The sequence below is a fragment of the Saimiri boliviensis genome, chromosome 13 (assembly GCF_048565385.1).
Source record: "Saimiri boliviensis isolate mSaiBol1 chromosome 13, mSaiBol1.pri, whole genome shotgun sequence".
In the NCBI taxonomy this organism is placed as follows: Eukaryota; Metazoa; Chordata; class Mammalia; order Primates; family Cebidae; genus Saimiri; species Saimiri boliviensis.
The window spans coordinates 103,411,952-103,425,944 of NC_133461.1; the positions used below are offsets into that span (position 1 = coordinate 103,411,952).

Below are 13,993 nucleotides of genomic sequence, written 5' to 3' on the forward strand. Positions count from 1 at the left end.
TTTCACCCTGAATCTGGCCCACGCTTCGCAGGGGCTGTGAGCTCAGCAGCAGTGCACACCTGCGTTTCCAGCCAGCAGCCGGCTTTGCAGCACAGATTTTGTTTCCACAGCGCAAGCCCAACTCCACAACTCTGCGGGTTGTTAAATTCATATGCTAGTTCAAGGCAAAGGCAGGGAAAAAAGAGAAAGCATGCCAAAGGGACTTCTGGTCATCCAAAGGGATAGACTAGGAGTAATTCTGGTTCTTCTAACCCAGCACTGCGGCTCTCCAACATAACACACACGTTCCCCGATAAGCCAGCCCCTGCCCAATCACACTTCCTCCATACCAGGCCTGTCTGTGGTTTAGACTCTTCCAGCTGGGAATCGGGAGTCCTAACATAAATCCAAATCCCCTGAGCTAATCCCACTGGACAAACTCTAAAACATTATTATTATTCACTCGCTGGGGATTCCTAGCCATATGGGATATTGCTTTTTAAACACAGATGCACACCTCTCCTCCTCCTCAAAGCACTACCTAGAGAGTCCTTGGAAACACAACATTGGCTGTGCACAGGTACATCTGTAATCCCAGCACTTTGGGAGGCCAAAGTGAGAGAATCACTTAAGGCCAGGAGTTTTGAGATCAGACTGAGCAACACAGCAAGACCCTGTCTCTACAAAAGATTTAAAAATTAGCCATGTGTGGTGGAGCCTACCTGTGGTCTTAGCTGCTTGGGAGGCCGAGGTGGGAGAATGGCTCAAGCCCGGGAGGTCAAGGCTGCAGTGACCTGTGATCATGCCACTGCACTTCAGCCTAGGCAACAGAGCATGACTGTTGAAAGAAAAGAAAAAAAAAAAAAAAGGAAAGGAAGACAAAATTACAATATTTAGAATCTGCTAAGAAAAACTAACTTATGGCAGTAGAAATCAGATTTATGGTACTTCTGGTTGGGGGTGGGGCTTATCTGGAAATGGTCACGAGGAACTCATCTGGGGTGATGGAAATGTTCTGTCTCCATATGCATGTGTCAAAACTGATTAAACAGCACACTTAAGATCTGTGCTGTATGTAAATTACACCTCAATTAAAAAAACTACTCAAACACAGTTTCTCTCCCGGCTGCGGCAGAACTCTGAGCCGTCCTATCAGACATCGGAAATCTCTGTTGTGCTATGCAAGGAGCAGGAGTACCATGGCGACAGTCACCATAAAAATAGATAACAAGATTAAAAATGGACGCAGGACACATGAATTTAAGAACAGCACACCAAGAGCAATTCATTTTCAGCAGAAGAAAAATAGAAAGAAGAGAGGGAGTTTTCAATTCCTCTGGCACTTTGAAAAGCAGCCACTGAATGCGGTTGTTTTTGCTAAGAGAGTTGTATATGGCTTCCTGATACTCAAAAGACAAAAAAGGCTGACAACTGGGTTTTGGTTTTCTTATTTCTTTCTCAGACAGGGTATCTCTCTGTTGCCCAGACTGGAGTTGAGTGGCACCAGCAGAGCTCACTGCAACCTTGACCTCCCCAGGTTCAGGTGATCCTCCTTCCTCAGCCTCCCAAGTAGCTGTGACTGCAGGTACACGCCACCACACCTGGCCCATTTTTATATTTTTTATAAAGATGGGGTTTCACCATGTTGCCCAAGCTGGTCTTGATCTGCTAGGCTCAATCAATCCTCCCACCTCAGCCTCTCAATGTGCTTGAATTACAGGTGTCAGCCACCATGCCCACCTGAGAACTACTATTTGTTCTCATATTTTACTTTCTTTAAAAAAAAAAAAAAAGAGGCCGGGCTCAGGCCTACTGTAATCCCAGCACTCTGGGAGGCTGAGGTGGGAGGATCACCTGAGGTTAGGAGTTCAAGACCAGCCTGGCTATCAAGGCAAGCCCCGTCACTACTAAAAAATACAAAAATTAGCCAGGCATGGTGGTGGAGGCCTGTAATCCCAGCTACCTGGGAGGCTGAAGCAGGGAGAATTGCTTGAAACCACGAGACAGAGGTTGCAGTGAGCCGAGATCTCGCCACTGCACTCCAGCCTGGGAAACAGAGCAAGACTCTGTCTCAAATTTAAAAACAAAAACAAAAATAAAAAGCATGTTAGCCTAAGTTAGCCTAAGTTTCCCCAAACCCACCATATGTAGCCCAGGGAACCAATTCACAGAAATTCAACAAGCACAGTTGATGTGACAGACACCATGTGAGGCACAAATGACACAAAGACGAAGACGACTTTGGCCTGTCATTAAGTGTACAAAAATTTTCAACTCAAGTTCTAAATAACTAAGTCCTGCCTGTGCTTTTCACATGCATCCAAAACTGCCATTTGTTAAGTCCGCGTACCCCAAAATGGCTTCATCCCATATAAAGAGAGCACTTTCTTGCCAAATAACTGATTTCTCAAATGGCAACATGCAAGCATAAATCACTCAGAGACAAAAATCATCTTTAAGATGTTGTCCACAGATGAGCTAAACCTCTACCCTCTTTGCAGAGCTAGAAACTTCTGCTCATTTAGCCCTAGCAGTGCCCCACACTACAGCAAAAACAATAAAAATAATCCAAAAATATCAGGAAGAGGAATCTCAAAGTTTTAAATAATCGAGGCAGATTCTAAATAAAGCACATATTTCAGCGAAAGTTAAGCAGAATAAAACTAAAAAAAATTTCCATATGTAAGCTATAAGTAATACATATGCAAAAATTTTAAAAATGTTAAGCCAAGAGCAGAGGCTCAGGCCTATAATCCCAGCATTTTAGGAGGCTGAGGTGGGAAGATCCCTTGATCCCGGTGGGTTGAGGCTATAGTGAACCATGACTGCACCACTGCATTCCAGCCTGGCAATAGTGTAAAATCCTGTCTCAAAAAAATGTTTGATTCCAATTACAAATTTATTGTCTGATAGAAACTAAACATCTGCTTTCCTGCAAAGTCCCAGTTAAAAATGTCTTTCAATCGGGCTGCCCCTTGTTCTCTTTAGTGCTAAACTGCGGAGCAATCAGAGGGCTCTGTCTCAACGCCCATGTCAGGATGGTGTTGAGCAAGATGCTCCTGGGGCTATGAATCCACAGTGCGGACATGAAGTGGGAGGAGACATTCAAGGTCATGCCACGTCCTCCACAGCCAAGCAGAGGACCCAGCACACACTGACGGCCCCCTCTTAATTTAGTCGTCATTCCAGATAGAAGCAGCATGATCCCACTATTCTCGTTTTTTGAGAGACGGAGTCTCGCTCTGTTACTCAGGCTGGAGTGCAGTGGCATGATCTTGGCTCACTGTAACTTCCGCCTCCCGGGTTCAAGTGATTCTTCTGCCTCAGCCTCCCGAGTAGTTGGGATTACAGGCATGCACCACTACACCTGGCTAATTTTTGTATTTTCAGTAGAGATTAGGTTTCACCATGTTGGCCAGGCTGGTCTCAAAACTCCTGGCCTCCAGTGATCCACCCACCTCGGCCTCCCAAAGCTGGGATTACAGGCTGAGTGACCGCACCCGGCATGACCCCGCTACTCTGCTACATGTTAGTCTGTGTGGTTCTTTATTACTGGCCACTTCCCCCTCAAACTGTCTTGCTTTTCCTAAGGACTAAATTTAATTTTCAGCATCCCTGGGGTCACAAACTAAGTTCTGACCTGGCTTAAAATAGTTATCCCCCTTTTTTTTGTTTCCTTTTTTTGAGCCAAGGTCTCGCTCTGTCACCCAGGCCTCAAAATCGTAGGCTCAAGTGAGCCTCCCACCCCAGCCTCCTAAGTAAGTGGGACCAGGGCAGGTGTATCACCATGCTTGGCTAATTTTTCTCATTTTTGCACAGACAAGTTCTCTCTCTGTTGCCCAGGTCAGTCTTGAATTCCCGGGCTCAAGCAATCTGCCCACCTCAGTCTCCCAAAGTGCTGAAATTAAAGGCCTGAGTCAATGCACCTAGCCTGTTTTTTGTTTTGGTTTGGTTTTGGTTTTGAGACTCACTTGAACCCGAGAGGTGGAAGTTGTGGTGAGCCGAGATTGTGCCACTGCACTTCAGAGTCTGCACGTCGGAGTGGCACAATCTCGGCTCACCACAACCTCCACCTCCCAGGTTCAACTGCTTCTCCTTTCTCGGCCTCCCGAGTAGCTGGGACTACAGGCATGTGCTAACATGCCAAGCTAAGTTTCGTATTTTTAGTAGAGACAGGCTTTCACTATGTTGGTCAGGCTGGTCTTGAACTCCAGACCTCGTGATCCGCCCACCTCAGCCTCCCAAAGTGATGGGATTACAGGCACTGAGCCACTGTGCCCGGCCTTCTGTTTTATTTTTTCATCCGTTCTAAAATGATCCCAGTAGGGTCTCTCAAAAAAGCTGGGACCTATTTATAAACACTTTTTAAGGAACACACTTGATGATATTGACTCAAATACTTGCCACTGGAGGTAAAGCCCCTATTCTGTGTGTCTTTTGGCTTTGACAAGTCACATATTAAATAACTGACCCCAGAAATTGGAAGAGACTTTGGCAGTCCGCCTAATTCCCGTCCTTCTCTTCTATAGCAACCCTAATCAACAGCATTCAGCTCTACTTAAATACCTCCAACAGCGGTGAGCTCACTACTTCCTGGGCAGACATTTCCTCTGCTGGACAGATCTTCCAGCTAGAAAATCCTTTTTCATGTTGAACTGAAATCTGCCGTCACAGTCTTTCAGGTTAAAGGGGACCTTAAAGTCCGTGATCAGTATGGTGGCTGACCATTCTACAGACAAGGAATCACGTAATGGTGCCATAAATGAGGAATCTGCAGCTACAGAGAATAAAGCAACTGTTCCATCCACTGGTTGTATTCGAACGCCAGGAGCACAGATGAACACGTTTCCTCCTTCCTATGTCTGAGAACCAGGAAACCATTCGAAGGTGCCACTGTGTATCCATCAAATGAACAGAGTTCAGTCATTCCCCATCCTCCAGCATCCTGGTCTCCTTCCTGGGATCATCGCTTGCTCATGTCCCTGTTAACCCTTGGCTCTCCAGTGTCCAAACGTCACATGACCAGCCAAGGTCATTAAGACTAGATCTTGTATTTAGATGGCTGAATTTCTGCTCCTGTTACAAACTGCATTTCGTTTTTTAAAAGCCGTATCTTAGAGCTAAGCTCACTGGCTCATGGGCATAGTCCCAGCCACTTGGGAAGCTGAGGCAGGAGGAGCACTTCAGCTCAGGAGTTCGAATCCAGCAGGACAACATGGCAAGACTCATGCTTCTCTAACATAAAAATAAAAATAAGGCCGGGGACAGTGGCTCACGCCTGTAATCCCAGCATTTTGGGAGGCAGAGGCAGGTGGATCACCTGAGGTCAGGAGTTGAGACCAGCCTGACCAGAGAAACCCATCTCTACTAAAAATACAAAATTAGCCAGGCATGGTGGTGCATGCCTGTAATCCCAGCGACTTGGAAGGCTGAGGCAGGAGAACCGCTTCAACCCAGGAAGAGGAGGTTGTGGTGAGCCAAGATCATGGCACTCCAGACTAGGTAACAAGAGTAAAACTCAGTCTCAAAAAAAAATTAATAATAAATAAATAAGAATAGCCGGGCGCGGTGGCTCAAGCCTGTAATCCCAGCACTTTGGGAGGCCGAGGCGGGTGGATCACGAGGTCAAGAGATCGAGACCATCCTGGTCAACATGGTGAAACCCCGTCTCTACTAAAAATACAAAACATTAGCTGGGCATGGTGGCGCGTGCCTGTAATCCCAGCTACTCAGGAGGCTGAGGCAGGAGAATTGCCTGAACCCAGGAGGCGGAGGGTGCGGTGAGCCGAGATCGCGCCATTGCACTCCAGCCTGGGTAACGAGAGCGAAACTCCGTCTCAAAATAAATAAATAAATAAATAAATAAATAAATAAATAAGAATAAAAGCCTTATCCACTCAAGGCTCACACTGAACTCACAAACATCAGAAAAATCCCAAGGCTTTTTTTCCCCATGCCCTACCCCTCCTCAGTGGACCTGGGCCAACCTGGTGTCAAGGACTCTGTCTTCCATTGTGACTCCAGTTCCTAACCCTGAGCCTGACACACAGCCGGCAGGCACTCAAGATTAATCACTGAATGCATCATCTTCTCTCCCCTCTCTTGTCCTTGAACAATAAAAACTTTTAAAAATTGCAGAAGTCCCCACTGTGGAACACACACACAACTAGAGAAAAGACAAATAACACAAACGTTAAAAAAAAAAAAAAAAAGTCACATACCTCAACCCATACAGAAGCAACTGGCATTTCTGTTTTGATATTACTATTATTAGTCTATTTCCTTCCAGTCATTTTCTAAGCACACTGTTTTATTAACATTTGAAATCACACTGTAGATGTCCCTTAGCGTTTGGCAGAAACATTTTCCCCTGTTATTTTAAAGCTATTCCTAAACATCATCTTTCATGGCTTCCTAACATTCTGTTTTAAAGACATCTATCAGAATTCACTCATCTGTTACCTCTAGCCCACACCATTGGATATTTATGTTATTCCCAAGTTTTTACTATAGTTTTTAAAAAGACCTCAGAATATTCCATCTCTGTGCATAAATCACCATCTACATTTTGGATATGGTCTCAGCTACATCCCCAGAAGTGGTTAGTACCTTATCAGGACATATGAACATCTCAAAACGCAACAATTCAAATCTTTAAACCTAAATCAGACTTTGCATTCACCCCTTAATGAATTTGTTTTCTTTTTCATTTGCACCTCTAATTCTAGATGACTCCGAGCCTTGATACGTCTGCAAAACCAGCAATCCCTCCCACTTCTGCGCCACCAACCAATCTGATGAACATGCCTTCTGTATCTTCACCAACAGCAGGAAAGCGTTGACCAGATCAAGGCCAAGAATGGAACTCTACTGTACTCATTTTCAGATCTCCTTCCAGGCTGCCTCAGTGCTAAAATCTAAAAGTTTCAGGGGATTGTTAAGTTAGTAACACCATCAAGCCCACATGTAGCCACTTACAATTTAACATGGACCATCATACCTCAATAAACTGTTAAATACTGAAGCCAAAATGTACCATAGTTGCTGCACTATTCCTCTGGTCTAGTAACCAAACCACTATAAAAGGCAGGCAATAGATTTAATTTGATATGATGCAGCTGGCTTCTGGTTATCCTTGCATCCTACAGCCACACATTTTTAAACAAAATGCACTTCAGTTTCATGTTTTTAATGTTTCAAAAGCAGTACACTTTTACTTTGAGACAGGGTCTCACTCTGTTGCCCAGGCTGGAGTACAATGATATGATATCTCCGCTCACTGCAGCCTCCACCTCCTGCAGGGCTCAAGCGCTCCTCCTGCTTCAGCCTCCTGAGTAGCTGGGAGACAGGCATGCACCACCACACCCAGCTAGTTTTATTATTATTATTATTATTATTATTTGTAGAGACAGGGTCTCAACCACGTTGCCCAGGCTGGTCTCAAACTCCTGGACCCAAGCAATCCTCCTGCCTCCGCCTCCCAAAGTGCTCAGATTACAGGCATAAGCCACTACAGCCAGATCAACATTTAAAAATCATTGAACTCAGTCATGGCAGGGTGACTACTGGTCAGTCTCTCTCACCTGTGGCTCATCTGGGACGACCTCTGGGTCTTGTGTGGAAAACAAGACTATTCTAGGCCACGGAGTCCTAAACATACTCACTTCAGCTGGACCCCAAATCAGCTCATCTTCTGGGAGTCATCTGGATCAACAACAAGCTCCTGAGAACTGTTCGTCATATGGCCCTTGGGGGCTGTGACTCACAACTCACCAAGGTATGACCTCAACATCATTCTGAGATTCCTGCCAGCCAGAAGCAGAAAATGGGAAGGTTGGAGAAATCTTGGGGTCACTCGGAATTTGCCTTACTATGGAGAACACAGGTCAAGACCCTCTACGATTAATTCCTTTCCCATCGTCAGAAAAACATTTCAAAGTCCCAGCCAGCAGCTTCTGAAAAAGTGCTGTTGATCTGCCTTAAACAAATCCAGTGCACAGAAATCTCTCAGATGCCACAATGCCACACTCCTACCCGGACTCCTCAGTGGCCACCCAGAGCCCATGACAGCAATCCCAAATTTCCTGGCTTGGCATTCGAGTCTCTTGAAAACTGAGGTCGCAAAGCACAACGCCTACAGGACTAAGTAGAGAATGGAAAGCGAATGCACTGAGGCAAAAGGAAGCCCAGGGACCACGCGCCTGCCTCCTCTCCATAGGGGACAGCCTTCTCAGCTCGAGATGAACACCAGGTCTGACTCCTTAAAAGAGCTGCAAATCCAGAGATTTTTCTGGATTTTTCCCCCAATTTTTAAACATCTTTATGTAGCCCAAAGTATAACATATCCGTATGCTTAAAACCATCCTTGGCCACCAGTTTACAATCTTTGCCCTGTAAGTGACCCCAGCCCACTTTAACAACTTGATTTCTCTCTAATCTCTAACAAGAACCCTCTGTTCTTCTATCTGACACAATCATAGACTTTACACATTCCTAACTCCAAGCCTTTGCCCACTCTATACCTCCCCATCTCTGCAGCACCCTGAAACACCAAAAACAGTTCATCCCAGACCTCCTTCCTTGTTCCCAAACCTTTTTCCAAGCCACACCAGCACAGATCACTACCGGCTCTGCTGAACCCCACAGGAAGTGATTTTTCATGTTGGCATTTAATCACCTTGGCTTGCTCCTTAATCAAGGTGTCTCTCATCTCCAAAGAGTCTGTAAATCTACCCTTCCTGGTGCCTTCTTCCACCTTCAGCACTGGTTACCGTAGCTCTTCACTTAAACGGCTTAATAAATACTCACTGAATGTGAAAACTTTTTTTTTTTTCCACACTGTGGGTTATGATCCATTAGAAGACGATTAGATCAACTTAGTGGAAGACAACAGCTTTTTAAATGAACAATAGACTAGAAAATAGAAACATCAGAGATGACACCGAGCAAAGGGAGGTAGCTTAGATTCGATTTCTTTATACATGGTTGTAGGTACTAGGTCACGATGTAAATTTCATTTCTTAATGTAAGTCACAGTCAAAACAGTACAGACACTGCTTTCCAATGAGTAAATAAGCTTGACAACTTCTCCATTGCAATTAGTCTTTGGACAGTCAGAGACACTCGATAAAGAAAATTATCTGATTCCCAAATCCTCTTCCCCTACTAGTTCACTCACTGATCCTGCATCTCAAAGAAACAAGGAGGCTAAGTAACAGTAGTTACGTTCTCAGCTCAATCCACAACTTTTTGCAATCATCATTCAAATTCAGATGTTGCATGTTGAGGCCTGGGGAATTTGTTCAGCAAATCACCCTGTGTCATCCTTGCAACATGAACAGAGCTCAGGAAAAAAAAAAAAAAAAAAAAAACAGCAAGAGCTCCCCTCTTACTGCAGGGTGCCAGGCTCTAGTAGGAACGGCCCTGGGAATCACAATATCCCTAGAGTTAAAATGTCCTCCTCCCTGACTCTCTCACTCCTACCCACCCCCCCAGCGCCCAGCAAAGTTCAACGTGTTTCAAAGCCCAGCAATTTACTGTCTTTAGCAAATCCCATTCTACTTCCTTCTAACCTCCAATCCACCCTCGCGATTAGAAGAATCAACAGCCCCATCCTCCTCAGGGCCCAATTGCCCACAGTTGCTTTTCTAACTTCAGGTTCAGAACTGGGCAACGTCCTATGAATGGCTGTGCAGGAGAGAGAAACAGAAGCCCCTCGGTTCAGGCGAGTGCCACTCAGGGGCATCCTCTGCTGCCCCCCTATTACCAGCAGCCTCCCCACTTCTCCTCCAAGCTCCTTCCCTCTCCTGGCTTCTGCAGCCTCTGCAACACCATCCCCCTTGGGCTCCCCCCACCCCCCGCCCCTCGCTCCCCCCTCCTCATCTCAGAGCATAGCTGCTTGCAGGACAACCACATCTGGATATCTTAGCAGCCCCAAGAAACTTCTCTATAGCCTGAGTAGTCAATTTCTTCTCTCCAAAATACACATTTCCGATTTCTCAAGTTACAAACTACAGCAGCCCCAAGGCTCTGGCATAGAATCAATTTCCACCAAGAATTAATTTCCATTCATCTCATCCGTTCACCCTGCCCTGTAAACAGATTATTTCAACAGCCATGTTTCTCAAACCCACCTTTTCCACTTCCACCGATCCCAGTGCAAACTCTCGGCACCGCACAACTGCAACCGCCTGGTCCCTGATGGGTCCTCCTAACACGACTTTCCAAAGCCCGTCCATTACAGTTGTTCATTACACCATTCCCTCACTCGGAAATCTTGACTGTCTCCTTAGGACACACAGGGTGGCATGCAATCACCGACAGGGCTTTCTAGGACTTTCACAATCTCAACCATTGTCCCTCTCCATCTCTGTCTCCTACTATTCAGGATACGTTCCCTGGTCTGGCCAAGGGCATCTCCTTGCCTCTCTGTAAAGCCATGTGCACTCCCACCTCACAGCCCATCTCAAGAGCGTCAGCCTCCAGGAATACAGACAGTCCTGGTGACTGAGCCCTACCCACAGCTCCCTTCTCTGACTCCAACAGAACTATTTCTGCACGTCGCACTTTGACAGTTACCATTATATTTCTTGGTGTCTGATTTCACAGGCTCACATCCTTCATGAGAGTAGACGCCCTGGAGGGAGGGAATCATCTCTTATATCTCTGTCTCCTCCCGCCCCTAGATGGGTATGAGCCTATGCTCCTCTGCCCCGCTTTGCAAACTTTCCCACCTGTTACTTGCTTCTCGTCTTGTCTTTGGGCCCTAGGGATGAGTTACTTTCCATCTCTCCACAGACATAACTTATTTCAAAACGTAGTACTCCACGTCCCTTCCCCAACGTCCTCCTTCCTTTATCTGATATGCTCCCACCCCAGCATCACCACTCAATCAGGCAACCACTGCACATTCACTTGAACGTCAACTTCTAAATCACTTCCACCCAGTCAGTCCTAGGCTTCCTGCAGCCTGGGGTCTCCTCGGGGCCTCCGCCACCTCCCAAAGAGCCTGGCACCGTGCTGGGAGCACAGCAGCTCCCCAATAGGACCTGTAGAGTTGAACTTAATGGCCACGTTCCCTTGTGTTTCAAGGTATTTGCGACCAGGAGCTTCCGTTTACACAACACCTGGGGAGGGTGTGAAGAAGGTCTTAGGAACCTGTGGCTCCCTCACTTTGAAGCAACGCCCCCAGGTGCACCTTTCCAGAAACGGGGTTCTAAGGAAAGCGGCGCCGGCCTGCAGGGATCCCCCGCGCCCGGCAGCCTGGCATCATGGGAACGCCTGCCCGGTGGAAGTCCTACGAAGCCACCGGGAACTGGCCAGGGCTGCCCAAAACCGGGAGGCGGAGGCCCCCCTCCCCCCCAGCCAGGTGGGCTTCGTCAGGTCTCTGAGTCAATTCCAAAGTGAAGGCGCCGAGCCCTGCACTCCCCGGCAGGGAAAAAAACGCTGCCTCGGAAATTGCACAGGACAAACTCCCTGTGCAGGCCCCCATTCCGGCACCCCGTGAGCCCACTGTGCCACCTCCGGGGATGGCCAGGGGCGCGGAGGCGAGGGCGCGTGGGCAGAAGGGGCGGCGGCCAGGGCGGGAGGTGCGCGGGCGGCCCGCGGGCGGAGGGTGTGTCCCCCGGTCCCCCAGTCCCGCCTGTCCCGCAGCCCGGCCTCGCGCGCTGGCCGGAGTGGGAAGGAACCCGCAGAAACGCACGGGGCGCAGGAGGGCCGGGCGGGCGGCCCCGCCAGAAAGGACCGGGGAGGAGCAGGCGGGCCGGTCCACGTCCCTCCGAGTGTTGACTCCCGGCCGCCAGAAGTCGGGGAGGGGGCTCCGAAGGAGGGCGCCAGCGGCGCGCGAGGTAAACAAGGCGACGCGCGGGAGCGGCAGCCACCCCCGCCCGCCACCCCGGCCCTGCCGCAGCGCCCCGCGCCCCGCCTGCCGCGGCCCCGGCCTCCCAGACCCTCCGAGCCCGCCAGGCCGCCGGCCCAGCCCCACAGCGGGCACGCCGGGCGTGGGAAGTTTGCAGCCGCCCCCGTCCCCGGCTGCCGCGCCGCGAGGTCCCCGCGCAGCTCACCTCGGCCCGCCACGAACGGCAGCGGCGCGCCCGGCTTCCCCGGCTCGGACGGCTCGGCTCGGACGGCTCGCTCGGCTCCGGGCTGCAGCGGCCGCGGCCCTGCCCGCCCTCCCGGCGCGGCCCACGGCCCGGCTCCTCTCCGGCAGACCGCCGAGGCTGGGTTGGCGCCCACCTGGCCGGCCTGCCCCCTCCCCGGGACACTGCGCTCACGTACGCGGCCGCGGCCACAACCCGGCCCGGATTCCCGCCCGGGAAGGGAGCGGAGCAGCGCGCCCGCCGGCGCCCAGCGGAGACGCTCGGGACACACCCCCGCCCGCCCAACCCCCGCGCCTCCCGGGCCACCCCCCGGCCCCGCACCCGCCCAGCACGCACCCCGCCCGCCCCGTGCGCCCGGGCTACACACCCCCGGCCGCCCGTAGACAGTCGGCGCTCAATAAGTGCCAGAGCGACTCCTCGCGCACATGCGCACTTGAACCTGACCGAGTGGTGACCCCCCCACACACACACACCGCGCTCCACCCCCCGATCGGAACCGGCAGCTGCAGCCCCGAGCCAAACTTGAGGCTTGGCTTTTCGCACCGAGCCAAAGTTTCTCTCGCTGTTGTTTTTCCAGGCCTGGCTCTGGGACGGGCTTCTCTGAGAGGGGCTGGGCTCGCCCCGGAGCGGGAAGGGAGCCAGAGAACTGGGGCGCCGCGCCCGGGAGCTCGGTGGGGACCGGCGGGACCCAGGCGGTGCAGCCCCGCGGACCCAAGGGCCAGCGCCCGCGTCAGGGAGAGGAAGCTGGAAAGCACCTTCCCATTTTCCTTTGCACTCAGTGTTTTCTTCCCCATTTCATGACATCTCCTTCCTCTGGCGGTGTAAAGTGAGGCGTTATTTACTGTTGCTGGAATTAAATGGGAAAAAGTTAACTATTAGCCTTCAAGCCTTACGTAAACAGGACCGGTTGCTTTTGGCACCGTTAGGCTCTGGCTTTTGGATAATTTGTAACAAGGAGAATTGAAGTTGTTCCATTGTGTTGTTCTGTGTTTTTCAGAGATAAGACGAGAGCCACAACGGTAGTGAGGGGCCCCCACGTCTATATATGTGTTGGCATGTATATTTATATTCAAGCAAATGTAATAACTCTGAAGGTAGTAATTCCTCCCCCCTAAAAAAGTTTTTAAATATGTTTTGTATACAATTTTTGAATTTGCCGTTCACCTTCGGTTTGAGGTGTGCTGTTTTTCTGGCAAAGAAGCAGTGGGAGTGTCCTGGAAAAGGGCTAAAGTCTTTGTAGTCAGACAAACCGGCTTGCAGTTCTGATTGAACTAAATTCGCTTTTATGATCTCCAGCAGGTTCTTCCACTCTCGGTACCCCAGCTTCTTCATCTGCAAGATGGAATAACACAGATAAGACTGTCTAGCTCATAGCAAATAAGTAATAAGTATTTCCCTTCCCCCATTTCCCACTATTTGTGAAATAAGAAGATTATGTAACTAGAACCAAAATTCCTATAGGACACTTGTTATGGGCTGGGGGTGATAAGACACCAGTGCCTGGAGGCGTTTTAGATCGTCACAATTGGGAGAGGGGAGCAACTGGCATCTGGTGGGTAAAGACCAAGGAGGCTGCTAACAACCTACTGTACAGGAGGACAGCCCCCCACAACAAAGAATTGTACAGTACAAAAAAAATGCTGGCATTGCCTTGGAGAAGTCCCACTACATGACAATCCGGCTACCCAGCAGTTCAGCAATGGCGGGTTCTACCCTTTGACTCTCATGCTCTAGGAAACATTTCTTGTTTACACTAAGAGGAACATAACGTTGTGGGGATCACCACAATTACATTAATATGAAAATGCAGATTTATTTTATTTTATTTTATTGGGTTTTTTTGAGACGGAGGCTCTCTCTTGTCACCCAGGCTGGAGTGCAATGGCTCAATCTCGGCTCACTGCAACCTCCACCTT

The 13,993-nt window shown here is 49.3% G+C and overlaps 1 protein-coding gene across 6 annotated transcripts in view; it reads right to left on the bottom strand.

Moving 5' to 3' along the window:
• The window catches only part of ZNF395 (zinc finger protein 395), a 58,303-nt gene that overhangs the window by 29,085 nt on the left and 15,225 nt on the right, over positions 1–13,993 (bottom strand). Inside the window, exons 1-2 of one of the 6 annotated variants that reach the window (XM_074384110.1) lie at positions 12,042–12,318; positions 702–817 (exon numbers count right to left, since the gene is read on the bottom strand). Coding sequence is in view for 1 of the 6 variants with exons in the window: in XM_010347786.3 (XP_010346088.2) it covers positions 12,833–12,840 (8 nt within the window). In the remaining 5 variants the exon portion in view is untranslated. Of the gene's footprint in view, positions 1–701; positions 818–12,041; positions 12,319–12,444; positions 12,517–12,620; positions 12,802–12,832; positions 12,909–13,241; positions 13,410–13,993 lie in introns of those variants that run through there. The other 5 variants (XM_074384109.1, XM_010347786.3, XM_010347785.3 and 2 more) reach the window with 5 other exon arrangements.